We start from the raw sequence: 12,370 nt of genomic DNA, 5'->3' as shown, positions 1-12,370 counted from the left end.
AACGGTGGCCAGGTAAAGGTCTGAGGGCCGGCGGGGGGGCGCTCAGGGACTGCGATTGTGACACAGAGGAATCTACAGGAGCAAACCAGAGAGAACTGCTGCCTTACCCACCCTGCATTATCCACAACGGATCCATGTAATGAGCTGCACCATAAGCGACCTGTTCTGCAGGTGCTCCCTCTTCTTTCCCAACCGCTGCCCTGTTGAAAGGAGCCGGGTGAGCCACGGGATAACTGAACGCCGCCTGGCCTAGATGTGCACTGCAGCGGGTTCTGCAGGGCAGCGGGTCCAGGACAAGCACAGCGCCCGCCGCGTGGGGAGGATGCAAAACGGGGGGGAGGGGGGATCCCTCGATTGAAAACCTCACAACGGGCAGACAGCGGCTGCACGTTAATTCAAAAGCCCCCCACTGCAGCAGGGGAAGACTCTGCCCCGCCCTTTCGGTTTGCACGTCCCCAGGCTGGCCAGCTCCAGCCTGAGACTGTTTGTGACCTTCCTGTCCCGGCCCCAGGCACTGGGGGGCCGCTAAGTCACCAGAGTCCTCGGCATTGCCCGGGGCTCTCGGACCAGGCGAGAGGGGCTGGCGGCGGGGAGGGGCTGCGTGTCATTGCCCGGGGCTTTCCCCTGCCAGCCCCGCTCCGCATTGCACGCGCAGCGCCGAGCTCCCGTCCAGCCCGCACGTTCCCCAGGCCGCTGCAGCCGCCGGCCGCCTTTCCTCCCGCAGGGGAAGCAGCAAAGGCGGAGCCGCTCGCCAGGGCCCGGCTCACATGCCGCGGCCACGCGCACACACACGCACGCGCACCAGGGGCACGGCCCAGGCCCCGGGAACTACAAGTCCCGGCAGGCAGCGGGGCTGCGCAGGCGCCCTCTGGCGCAAGCCGGGCTCCAGGCGCCTGGTGCTCGCGGAAAGTGTGTCACTGGGGCACGAGGCTCTCCCCGGGAATCACATGGTGGATGCTCCGGAGCCGCGTGCTGGAGACTGCGCAGCTGCAGCGGGGCGCAGGCAAAGAGCGAGCGAGGCTGGGGAGCCCGGGCAGAGTCAGACTTTGCAGAGGAAGGAGAGGCAGCGGCGCGGAGGTTCCTGTCCTGCCTGTGCTGAGCCGCGCCCCCCCCCTCTCCCCCACGCCCACGCCGGCTGCGCAAAGCAAAGATCCCGCGCAGCGCAGGGTCCATCCGAGCAACTCGGGGCTTCCCCAGCTCCTGGCCCGGCCGCGCAGCGCAGCCCCGCCGGGCGCTGCACGGGGCTCCCGCGGCGGAAAGGCGTTCATCTCCCGGCCAGGCTTGGAGGCCCGCGCCCCGCGGAGGGATGGCAGCTCTGGACAACAACAACAACACAGGTAATTGCTGCCTTCCTTGGGGGGGCTCGATCCTTGCACCCCCCCCCCCCGCCTGGCCCCTCCGGAGTGCATGTGACCGGGATCCCCCACCCGCAGCGTGTGACCGGGATCCCCCACCCGGCCCCCCACTTCTGTGCGCCGTCCCAGCCCCGAGGCGCCCGTGACGCTGGGGGTCCCCCGGAGCTGGGGGAGCCCCTCTGCACGCCGCTGCGCGGGTTCCCTTCCCACGCTCGCCCCCTGGAGCTGCCCCCGCTTTGTGGCTGTTTTGGGGGCGTGGGAGGGGCTCGCTCTGGCCCCGCCTTGGGGGGGTCTAGCGGCGGGGAGGGGGCAGCCCCGGTGTGTAGGATGCGGGTGCCCACGAGACTGAGGCTGTGTGAGCGGGTGTGAATGGGGGGGGGGGGCGCAGCGACCCCCGCTCAGGGGCCAGGATTAGCCCGAGAAAGGGGCCAGCTCCGGCTTCCCCGCCCCTCTGCTGCCGGGGAGGCCCCGGCCCAGCTCCGGCCCAGCTCCGGCCCGGGGGGGTCAGTGGGGTCACCCATCGCCCCCTCCCCAGGAGGAGTCACGTGGCCGGTGCTGGCTCCAGCCTCCCCCCCACCTCCCTTGTCCCCAGTGGAAGGGGGGCGCCTTGCTCCCCACTTCTCCTTGAGTGACCCCCCCGTCACCCCCCAGGGCTCCGGCCCCTCCCCTCGGGGCTCCCCCTACCTCACGTGTCCCCCGCCCAGGCTCTGCCACGTGCAGACTTTGTTTTCCTCCCTTCCCTTCCCCGCCCCGCCCCCTCCCATTGGTCGCCACCGCCCTATTGCACCGTCACCTCCCCCTCAGGCCCCGCCCCTTGGGTTATCGTGACGTCACACCCGGAAGCCGGGAGCCTTGTCTCCCCTCCCCCCCCTGCGCTTTTAAAGGTAAAAAAGGAACCAGGCGCGCGGGGCGTTGACGCCATCGCCGGGGCAACGAGCAGCGGCCAATGGCGCGGCGGGGGCGGGGCAAAGCGTGATGGGCGGGGCCCGAGGACGGAGTATCCCCGTGCGGCCGAAACACGTGGAGCGGGGCCGCGGGGGGACGTGAGGCCGCCGGAGCCGAGGGGGGGCGGAGTCCGAGCCCGGGAGCCCCCGAGTCCATCCTTCCCCCCAACTCCGAGCCTCCCAGCGGGCCCCCAGACCTGACCCCCCAGCCCGAACCCCCCCGCCCACCCCTGACCCCCAGCATGAGCTCCCCCCAGACCTGACCCCCCAGCCCAAACCCCCCTCGCCCACCTCTGACCCCAGCATGAGCTCCCCCTGGCGGGACCCCCCCCCCAGGCCAAACCCCCAAGCCCATCTCTGCCCCCAGCACGAGTCCCCGTGGCGGGGACCCCCCCAGCCCCTGTCTCCCCCACCCCCCCCGGCCGAACCCCCCCGGGCCTAGCCCAGCCCCTGCCCTCCAGCATGAGCCGCCTCCTCCCCCCCCCCCCTCCGACGGGACCCCCCCAGCCCAGTCCTTGGGATGTTGTGAAGGCCCAAATGATAACAGGGTTCCAAAAATACCTGGATCAGCTTTCGGAGGCCAGGAGCCGATGGCTACTAGCCAGGACGGGCAGGGAGGCGACCCCTTGCTCTTGAGGCTTCAGGGGTTCTCAGAGTGGGGGTCGGGGCTGTGAGGTGTCCGTCCCCGCACGTGCCCTGGCTGTGTCTGCTAGCCCCTGCCTGGCTGACAGGTGCTGGCCAGGTGCTCTGAAGGCAGCACTGTGCTTAGCAGCAGTGCAGAAGTCAGGGTGGCATGGGGGGGGGGGTTGTCACAGCCTGAAATATTTTCAAAGGGGGGTCCCAGGGAAAGAGTTTGAGAAGCCAGGAGTGGGCGGGTTCACTTGACTGCCTGCTCTGTTCCTTCCCTTTGCTGCCCTGGCCCGGGCCACTGTCAGCCGGCAGGACACTGGGCTAGCGGGACCATTGGCCTGACCCCCGTCTGGCTGTTCTTGTCTCCCCAGCCCAGCCAATCCACAGGGCACCAGCATAAGGCCTCCCCCCACTGTAGGGTTGCCCCCCCCATGACCTGCCCTGGGTCCCCAGTTGCTACCTCAAGGCTGTGACTGTCCATCTCAAGGGGTGCGGGCTCCCCATGGGGTCTGTGGCCTGACTGTCCATCCCACCTCCTGCATCCCTCTATCTGTGATGTCATCTGGCCCCCATCACGGTAGCCTTGGGCGCCTTGCACTTCTGGATGTATTTACCCTAGGGCTAGTGTCCCTAGCATGGCAATGGAATCTGGCACACAGAGGCTAAGGGACTTGCCCAAGGTCACACACGAGTCTGGTAGAGCAGGGAATTGAACCTGCGTCTTTCGGCTCCTGAGCCCTGACTCCTCCTTGCGCTCTGTCCTGTCTGCTGGCCTGGCTCCACACGCTGCCCCCCATGGCTCACAGGGAGGGAGCTTCGCCCCCCAATAAAGGGCTGAATAAAAGGTGCAGTGCAAAGCGGTTGCCATGGTGACTGTCACCCCAGATGATATCACGTGACCATCTGAGTAGGGGGCTGACTGAGCCCGGCATTACCTGGCAGGCTGGCTCCTGCCGTGGGGGGCTGTGGGTCAGACGTGCCCTGGGGGGAGAGCGTGTGTGAAATAGCTCTGGCCACGTGTCAAGGTGCGCCTGTCCTCCGCAGTCCTGCACCCCGTCTGCTGGGTGGGCTGGGAGATCTCGGCGATCGCCGTTCACCCCCACGTGCCTCCCACATGCTCCTTTGGAAAGGTACCGCCGCGGAGCCGTTCCCCAGGCCGGAGGGGAGAGCTGGCTTTCGGGTGTGGCGAGGGAAGCGGTTTGGGTTTTGTGACCTATTTCCAGAGCTCTGTTTCCCAATCTCTTCTATTTAAAGACAAGGAAACAAATGCACCAAAGCTGACGCAGCAGATTGAGAGTGACGAGCGAGGGGAGGGATTGACGGCTGGCGTAGCAGCCGCTGCTTTTCCCTACAATTTACTGCACCCTCCAGCTCTGCTGGGATTCCCCACGCCTCCCTCCCCGTCTGCCCTGCTCCCTTATTGCATTCGAATCCTTCCCCATTACGCCTCATTTTGGAAAAGCTAAATTATTTGAAATTTTTCCACCCCCGTCCCTCCTTCCACCCCAGCCCCAGCTGAGCAGTTTCAATGCGGTTACTAAGTGGCTCTGTTCTTCCTCCCGTATTCTCTATGTCTAGCTCGTGGTAGCTCTGTTCGGGTTGGAATGATCAGGATTAGAGACTTGATTTCCCCTTGATCCCATTTCTCCTTCTCTTCCTACGTGCCCTGAACCCGGAGAAGCAGCCAGGTGCACAGCTGTGTGTCCTGCAGCTGCAGGGAATAGGACTCAGCTGGTGGGCAGGGTTTCTTCCCCTCTTGTGGTGTCGGCCCATGGCAGGAGTTGGTTTTTCTCCCTGGTGCTAGGCCAGATCCTTGGCTGGCGTTGACTGACCCTGGCTGAGGGGCAGACCTGGCCTCCTGGCTTTAAAACCCGATTGACTCATGGTGCCTCCCAGCCTTTTCACAGCCGCTAAGTAAACGATTCCCGCAAGCTGCTGCAACCCTCCCGTTAGCAACGAGTGACTTCACCGCTGGCATTAGCATCTCTCGTGCAGCCGCCACGTGTGTGGGTGGCTCGCACGCCTTCCTGGGCGGGGGAGCGGCGAGTTTACTGACCCAGCCGTGGGCCCTGGCCGTGTTCCTGAGGTCAGGAGCAGCCATCCGCACGGCTGGGGCAGCGTGACTAGGCCGGGTGCAGAAGCAGCTCTCACACGTGATCCTCCTCGCTTGTTTGTCGGCTGTTTCGCAACGCTTGTGATTGTGTTTTTGCAGGAGGCTTCCGGGTCTCCACAGTATTTACTGCTGGGCCGGCGCCGCCCTTGGCCCCCCCGTTGCCTCAGCAGGGTTGTTTTCCCTCCGAAGTGGGTTGGGTTTTCCCCAGGTCCCTCCTGCTCCCACCCCCTGGAGCACCCAGTCTCCCGAGCTCCAGGTGCCAAAGGTCCGGTCCCTTGGCTGCCTGCCCGCCCCAGTGCTTCAAACCTTTCCCTTGCGCGGTTGGGGCCCGGCTGAGCCCCCTCCCCTGCCTGCATTTAAACCCTGGGATTGTCAGAGCTCCGTGGGGGAAGGCGAGTGAGGCACCACCACAAACGGCCTCCCCGGCTGGTGCCTGCACAGCCAGCTGCCTGGCAGGGCTCAGGAAGGGTTGACAGATCTTCAGGGGTGGGGGGATGGATAGGAGGGGAAGGGGGGGCGTGAACGGGCAGATGGACCCCCTACACACACACGCCATGCATGTGCAGCCCCTCCTACGTACAGCCCCCTGCGCCCACACGCCCAGCCCGTGCGCTGAGTCCCCTTGCTCTAGGCTTGCTATTCACCCAGGCTTATGAAGAGCAGCGCCCACGGCGGGGGGGTCTGTGTTTCCAGGGCTCCCTCTCTCCCGTCTGCTCCCCCCAGCCCGCGCTGCGGCTGGCCTGCCCTTGGTGTGCCTGCACCGCTGGCCTGCCTGTTGTTTTCTCCGTGCCGGCTCAGCGGTAGCTGCATCCTCCGCAGTGCAGAGAGGGGGCGTGAGGAGGGGTGACGCAGCCGACCGACACTGCAGGCTGAACCTTGGGGGGGGGCTTCCCCGGCACCGAGATGGGTGGGGTTGGGAGAGCGCCTCCCCCCAGGCGGGATCCGGGCGGGGGGATGGATGGATGGGGCAGCAGAGTTGCAGAACGGGTGCCCCCAGCAGTGGTCCCGCAGCTCTGTCGTTTGTGGTGCTAACGGGTGCCAGGTTTCCCTCACCTGTGCGCTGCCGGGCTGGGAGTTTGGGGGCAGCTTGGCTGCCAAGTCCCCAGCCTGGTGGGTGCCGGGAGGGCGAGTGTGATCCCTCCCTGCCTGCAGCGTGCTGTGAGATCCTGTTTGAAGGGCTGGAGACCGGAGGGCTGTTATCCCCGGGGACAGGAAGTCCCACAGCAGGGATGGCATGGACAGGGGCGTAGAAATCTCCCCCCCTCCCCATGCCAGCCTGCCTGAGCCCTGTGTGGCTGAGTCCAGTCCTCTCTGACCATGGCTTCTCATGGGGGACATCCAGGGGATCCAGCGGGCGTGTATGTGATTGCGTCACAGAGACCTGACACACTCATTTCACACACGGGCCACCGAACCACTGGCGGGTGGGAGCAATATTTTGGTCCCCGTGGGGCCCGGTGTCCCATTCCCCCTTCCCTCCCCCCCAGCCAGCCTCCTGCCCTAGATGGGGAAAGCCCAGTGCCCCATTCCCCGCCCCCCTGAGCCATCTCGTCTGGGGCGCCATAGACCTGTGTGGGGTGCCCTGACCCTGGTCTCAGCCCCTCTCCGCTGTCTCCCCAGGCGGCGTGATCAGCTACGTGGGCTCCAGCGGCTCCTCCCCCAGCCGCACGAGCCCCGTCTCCCTGTGCAGCGACAGCTCCAACGGCAGCTTCCAGTCCGGCTCCCAGGCCTTCGCCGCCTACTTCCCGCCCTCGCCCACCGGCTCGCTGACCCAGGACTCGCGGCCCTACGGCGGCGGGCTGCAGGGCTCGCGGGAGGATGGCTCCCCTTCCTCCACCTCCTCCTCCTCCAGCTCCCCCGGGGGCCTGCAGATCGCCGTGGACAACGGGAGGCGAGTTTCTCCCAGCAAGATGACCAGCAACATCACCAGTGAGTGCCCGGGCCAGAGGTGGGGTGGGCCCGGGGAGGCCGGGGAGTGGTGGGGCCCTCCGTCCATGGCTAGAATTCACAGCTGTGGCCCTCCATCAGCCCCGTCTCTGTCCTTGCCCGACTGGCGGTGGGGGCTCCCTGTACCCCTGGTTCTCCCAGCATGGCAGGCCACATGCCTGTGCCCCCAGGAGTGCCCCCGTCTGGGTGCAGCAGCCAGGCCTGCCCCCGGCCAGCTGCCCGCCCTGCGGGAAGGGAGCCGTCCTGGCTGCCCCCAGGGGCTGGCTCCTGGGCAGGGCTGGGTGCTGCAGCCTCTCACCCGGGTGTGTCTTTCCCCTCCCAGAGCTGAACGGGATGGTTCTGCTTTGCAAAGTGTGTGGAGATGTCGCCTCAGGTTTCCACTATGGGGTCCATGCCTGCGAGGGCTGCAAGGTAAGGGGGCAGGACAGGGCAGGGCAGGGGGCACCGAGCGGGGAAGGAGTGGGAGCAGTGTCCCAGCCCCTCGTTAACATCTTACCCCTCGCGAGAGGCTCGGGGCATGGTCGGCACCGTCACCCCGCCCCGGACCAGTCCTGACTAGCCCGAAGTGGCTAATGACTTGGGGGCCCGTGAGCGGCTGGGATGTCCTGACCCGCATTGGTATTGAGTAGCTGTGCCATGGCAGTGCCCGGAGACCTGCTGCGCCAGGCGCTGCCAGCCCCACCCCCAAAGAGTGTCCCGTGTGCCGCACACCTGCGCTCTTACCGGTCTCCAGGCGGGCTCCCGACATCTCGCCCTTTTCGGAGCCGCCCCGGCACTAGCTCGGGACAGGATTTATCGTCCCTGATTCTCAGCTTTATCTCGATCCCCGAAGCCCGTCAAGTCAGAAATACTGCCCTGCCTCTCTTCAGACGGGGCTGCTGCTGCTTCCTCCCCGTCTCCTCCTCCTGCCCCCTCCTCGGCAGGGCCCATAAAACACGCATGGGTTAGCATCGGGGGCTTGTGTTCTCCAAGGGGGAGAAGATCCTGCCGGCAGCTCCTGCGTCACTCGCAAACAGCCGCCCCCGGCCAGAATCATTCACCGCCCAGCCCCGCGGGATTACTGTCGGGGTGTGGGACGGAACCGGCTGCTCCCCGGGAGTTCGAGGCGGGCTCTTGCGCCCGGGCCCCGCTTGGCTGGTTTAGAAGGAGCCTGGGGCTGAAGGTGGTTTCGGTCCCAGGAAGCGAGTGTCTGGGTTTCTTTGGTTAGAGCTCTGTCCTGGCCGCAGGCCGTTCCGCAGATCCGAGCCCGGGGCAGAGCGGGGGCCGTGTGCCCCGCAGCGTTTTCTACCTTCCGCCTGCCTGGCCGTCGGAGGCCGTCCGCCAGCCCGGCTCACCCCGCCTCTCGCCCTTTCTGTCTCAGGGTTTCTTCCGCCGCAGCATCCAGCAAAACATCCAGTACAAAAAGTGCCTGAAAAACGAGAACTGCTCCATCGTCCGGATCAACCGGAACCGGTGCCAGCAGTGCCGCTTCAAGAAGTGTCTGTCGGTCGGCATGTCCCGGGACGGTGCGTTCCCACCGGGCGACTTGGGGGTGATGGGGGCGGGGGCAGGGCAGGGCAGGCTTCCCCCCAGCACTGGGGTGTCCTCCCCTCCCCCTCTTGTAATAGGATGCCCAGAACGGCGTCTGGCTCCTGTTCCTATGACAAATCCCCCCCCTCCCCGCTTCATTAGTGGTAGGATGGTGGTGCCGAGAGGCTGTGGTCGGGACTCGGGGCCCCATTGTGCCAGGTGCTGCACATGTACAAAATCCCTGCTCCCAGGGGCCTGTGCTCGAAGCCGGGAGCTCATTCTCCTTCCCTTTGTTTCACTGAGCGTGTGACTTGCCCCATGGACGCCGGGCGAACTGGTTCCTCAGCTGGGAAGGGAGCTCCTGGCTCCCTGTCTTGTGATGCTGCCGCTAGGCCGGGGCGTCTCAGTGGGGGGCGGGGGCAGGTGGATTGGGGGAGGGAAGATCAGCCTGCCCTGCCCCCGCCTGCTGCTATGGGGTGCTCAGTGTCCTGGAGGCTCCTGGCTGGCGGGGTGCAGCTGCCCGGCGCCCGATGCTAACCCTCCCCCCCCCCCTTCTGCAGCCGTGCGCTTCGGACGCATCCCCAAGCGTGAGAAGCAGCGGATGCTGGCGGAGATGCAGAGCGCCATGAACAACATGGCCAACAACCAGCTCAGCGGGCAGTGCCACCAGCCCGCCAACCCGCTGCCGTGCCACCAGCCCCAGCAGCAGCTCCCCCCCTGCCCGCAGCAGCAGCCCTGCTTCTCCCAGTTCCCCCAGCAGCTGACGCCGCCCCGCTCCCCCAGCCCCGCGGAGGCCATGGAAGACGTCATTTCGCAGGTGACCAAGGCGCACAAGGAGATCTTCATCTACGCCCACGACAAGCTGGGCACGGCCCTGCCGCGGCCCTGCGACAACTGGCAGAACCAGCGCTGCCCCAACGGCAACGGCCTCTACCGCCAGGACAACAACAACCCGCCCCCCCGGACGCCTCCCGCCTCCCCGCCTGGCACCCCGGCTCCCCCCACGCCTGCCACCAGAACAACATGAACAGCCACCGGCTCTGCCCCTCCTCGGCCCAGGCGGCCGAGAGCCCGGCTGGCCAGGGCTGCCCCTGGCAAGAGGGCGCCAAGGACATTCTGCTGGTGAGTGGCAGAGCCCCGGGCGGGTGTTTCCAGCCGGGACGCGCCCCTCTGACCCCTCGGGGTATTTTTAGCTTCTAATCACCAGTAATCGTCTTGTCTCTGAGGCCGGAAGAGCCGGGCCGGTTCGGTCCCTGGCAGTGCGGAGCTGGGGGGCAGAGAAGGGGTATCCGCTGGCCTTTCAGCCCCACAATTGCAGGGGGGCAGCAATGTAAAGACTCCCTACAATGCCCCCCAGCGTCCAGAACAATTCTGACTGGCCTGGTCCGAGTGAGCCTAGGGCGGGAACAACACGTCTCCTGCTGGGCCCCCTGCGAGGTGCTGGCTGATGCCTGTGCCCGCTGGGAGAGACGTGTTGCAGGGCTCGGCCATGGCCCTGATGCTGGGGCTGGGCCACCGCCGGCCCCGTGTCTCAGGTAGCTCTCCCGTCCGTCCTGCAGGCATGCCCCATGAACGCGCACCCCCACAGCAGGAGCGGCCGCACGGTCCAGGAAATCTGGGAGGATTTCTCGCTGAGCTTCACGCCTGCCGTCCGGGAGGTGGTGGAGTTCGCCAAGCACATCCCCGGCTTCAAGGACCTGTCGCAGCACGACCAAGTGGCCCTGCTCAAAGCCGGCACCTTCGAGGTAGGTCCGGGGCCTTGGCGTCTCCTGCCGGCTGCAGCGCTCGGTTCACAGGGGCCCCTCCGAGCTGCCGGCCCCTCGGCGGTATCGCTGTGGGTCCTTAGCAGAGGCTGGGCTGCAGGAGCTCAGTGGGGCGAGTGCTGCTGCAAACCGGCCCGTGAAACCTCAGCCCTGGAGCCTCCCCCCAAAGCAGGTGTTCCAGTGACTGGCCAAGCCGGGGGCCAAAGCAGCCGAGAGCACCGGCTGCCCCCCTAGTCCCTGTAATGGGCCCCGCCCCTGGGGTCCGGTGTCTGTTCCCCCTGGCTATGCCAGCGATGCCCTCTCGGCTCCATGGGGCATCTGCTGCCCCCTCCACTGCCCACGGCTACCTGGCCCTTGGTTCCCGCCCCCATGGCACCTTTCCGGGGACTCACCCTGCCGGCCTCGAGGGAGCCTGCGGCCCGGCCCTCACTGCTCTCCTCCCCCCGCGCCAGGTGCTGATGGTGCGCTTCGCCTCCCTCTTCAACGTGAAGGAGCAGACGGTGATGTTCATGAGCCGCACGACCTACAGCCTGGAGGAGCTGTGGGCCATGGGCATGGGCGACCTGCTCAGCTCCATGTTCGACTTCAGCGAGAAGCTCGGCTCCCTGGAGCTCAGTGAGGAGGAGCTGGGCCTCTTCACCGCCGTGGTGCTGGTCTCTGCAGGTGGGTCCCGCGCCCCCGCCTGGGCTGAGGGGGGCTGGGCGGCCCTGGCCCCGGCTGCCTGCCGCTTGGGGCTGGGCGAGCACGGGGGGCCGGGAAGCCAGGGGCAGGAGCAGGCCGGGGGGGTTGGGATCTGGAAGCAGAGATCTGAATAAATCCAGGCGGCAGATCTGGTGCAGCCGGGGAGGCTGGGCTGGGGGCAGCTGGCGTGTCGTCCGTCCGTCTCCGTCTCTCCCCCCCCCCCGCCCATTCTCACGGCACGTTTCTCCCCCCGCCGGCCAGATCGCTCCGGCATGGAGAACACGGGCTCGGTGGAGCAGCTGCAGGAGACCTTGATCCGCGCCCTGCGCGCCCTGATCCTCAAGAACCGCCCCACCGAGACCTCGCGCTTCACCAAGCTGCTGCTGAAGCTGCCGGACCTGCGCACCCTCAACAACATGCATTCCGAGAAGCTGCTGTCCTTCCGCATCGATGCCCAGTAGGGCCCCCCCGCCCCCTCTGCAGAGCCCCCCGCCGGACTGTCTGGAGAGCCGCTGACGTCTCAGCCAGGCCCGAGCCCCCTGGGCCGGGCGGTGGGGGGGTGACCCCTGTAAATAGCCACCTGTGTACAGTGGAGCTGTGTTCTCTAGCGCGGCCGCCCCCCCGGAGAGGGCTGGAGCCGCACGGGAAATAATATATTGAAACTGACCCCGTGGCCTGGACCGTCCCTTCCTGAGCGAGCCAGGCCCCTGCGCCTGGGCAAAGGGAGCTGGGGGGCATGACTGGGGGAGGTGGGGGGGGGGGGCACCAGGCCTTGGGTTGTAGGGCAGCGCTGGTGGACCAGGAGCCAGGACTCGGGGGAGGGGGTCCCTGCCCAGCTGTGCCCCCAGACTTGCCGGAGCCCCCTTCCTGCTGCCCCGTGCATGGGGCAGACGTTACAGGAGAGCTGCAGATGGGGGGGAGCGGTTACCGGGGCATGGAGAAGCTTGCCCATGCCTGCAGCCCCAGGAGTCGGCTGGACCCTAGTTTCCTGGTTGGACAGTGTCTGATCCCTGGGGGTGCAGAGGGAGGGGTCTGGCTGTGCCCTCAGGCATCTGTCCGTCCATCCCCACGGCCAGCAGAGCCACAGTCGCTGAGGGGCATGGAGGGGCGTTGTGTGGGGGAGATGGGGGGGTAATGTGTTCTCCCTGACAGTGCCCCCCCACCTCCATCTTGTTTCTGTGGCCGACCCCCCAACAGCCCAGGCCAGTTCTGCCAGGTCACGGCTGCCCCCAGGGGGACGCGGGAGAGATGACAAGGCCGCCCCGCCCAGGGTCTCCCGCTGCCCCCTTACCAACCTACTACCCCTAACAGCCAGGCTAGAACCGCCCCCCAAACCCCATGCCCCAGTTTGGCGCAGGTCTCCCCCTAAAGGTGGGGGGGCAACTCCCCGCTGTCCCCCCGAGGGCTGCAGCCTGCTAGGGCGAAGGG

General features: G+C 66.8%; 1 protein-coding gene across 1 annotated transcript; it reads left to right on the top strand.

Annotated features, from left to right (window-relative positions):
- Positions 1-1,217: 1,217 nt before the first annotated feature.
- On the top strand, positions 1,218-11,609 carry NR1D1 (nuclear receptor subfamily 1 group D member 1). Its single transcript, XM_067541249.1, is given in 9 exon segments — positions 1,218-1,337; positions 6,663-6,971; positions 7,312-7,400; positions 8,350-8,494; positions 9,059-9,495; positions 9,498-9,620; positions 10,058-10,243; positions 10,714-10,924; positions 11,204-11,609. Coding segments are annotated over 9 exon segments (1,731 nt in total). The 5' UTR covers positions 1,218-1,306; the 3' UTR covers positions 11,404-11,609.
- The last annotated feature ends 761 nt before the right edge of the window (positions 11,610-12,370 follow it).

This window comes from Emydura macquarii, unplaced genomic scaffold (assembly GCF_026122565.2).
Source record: "Emydura macquarii macquarii isolate MOO-44397 ecotype Brisbane River unplaced genomic scaffold, CSIRO-AGI_Emac_v2 contig_629, whole genome shotgun sequence".
NCBI classification, from domain to species: Eukaryota; Metazoa; Chordata; order Testudines; family Chelidae; genus Emydura; species Emydura macquarii.
The sequence above is the reverse complement of the archived record's forward strand: the minus strand, read 5'-3'. Positions and strand labels throughout refer to the sequence as shown.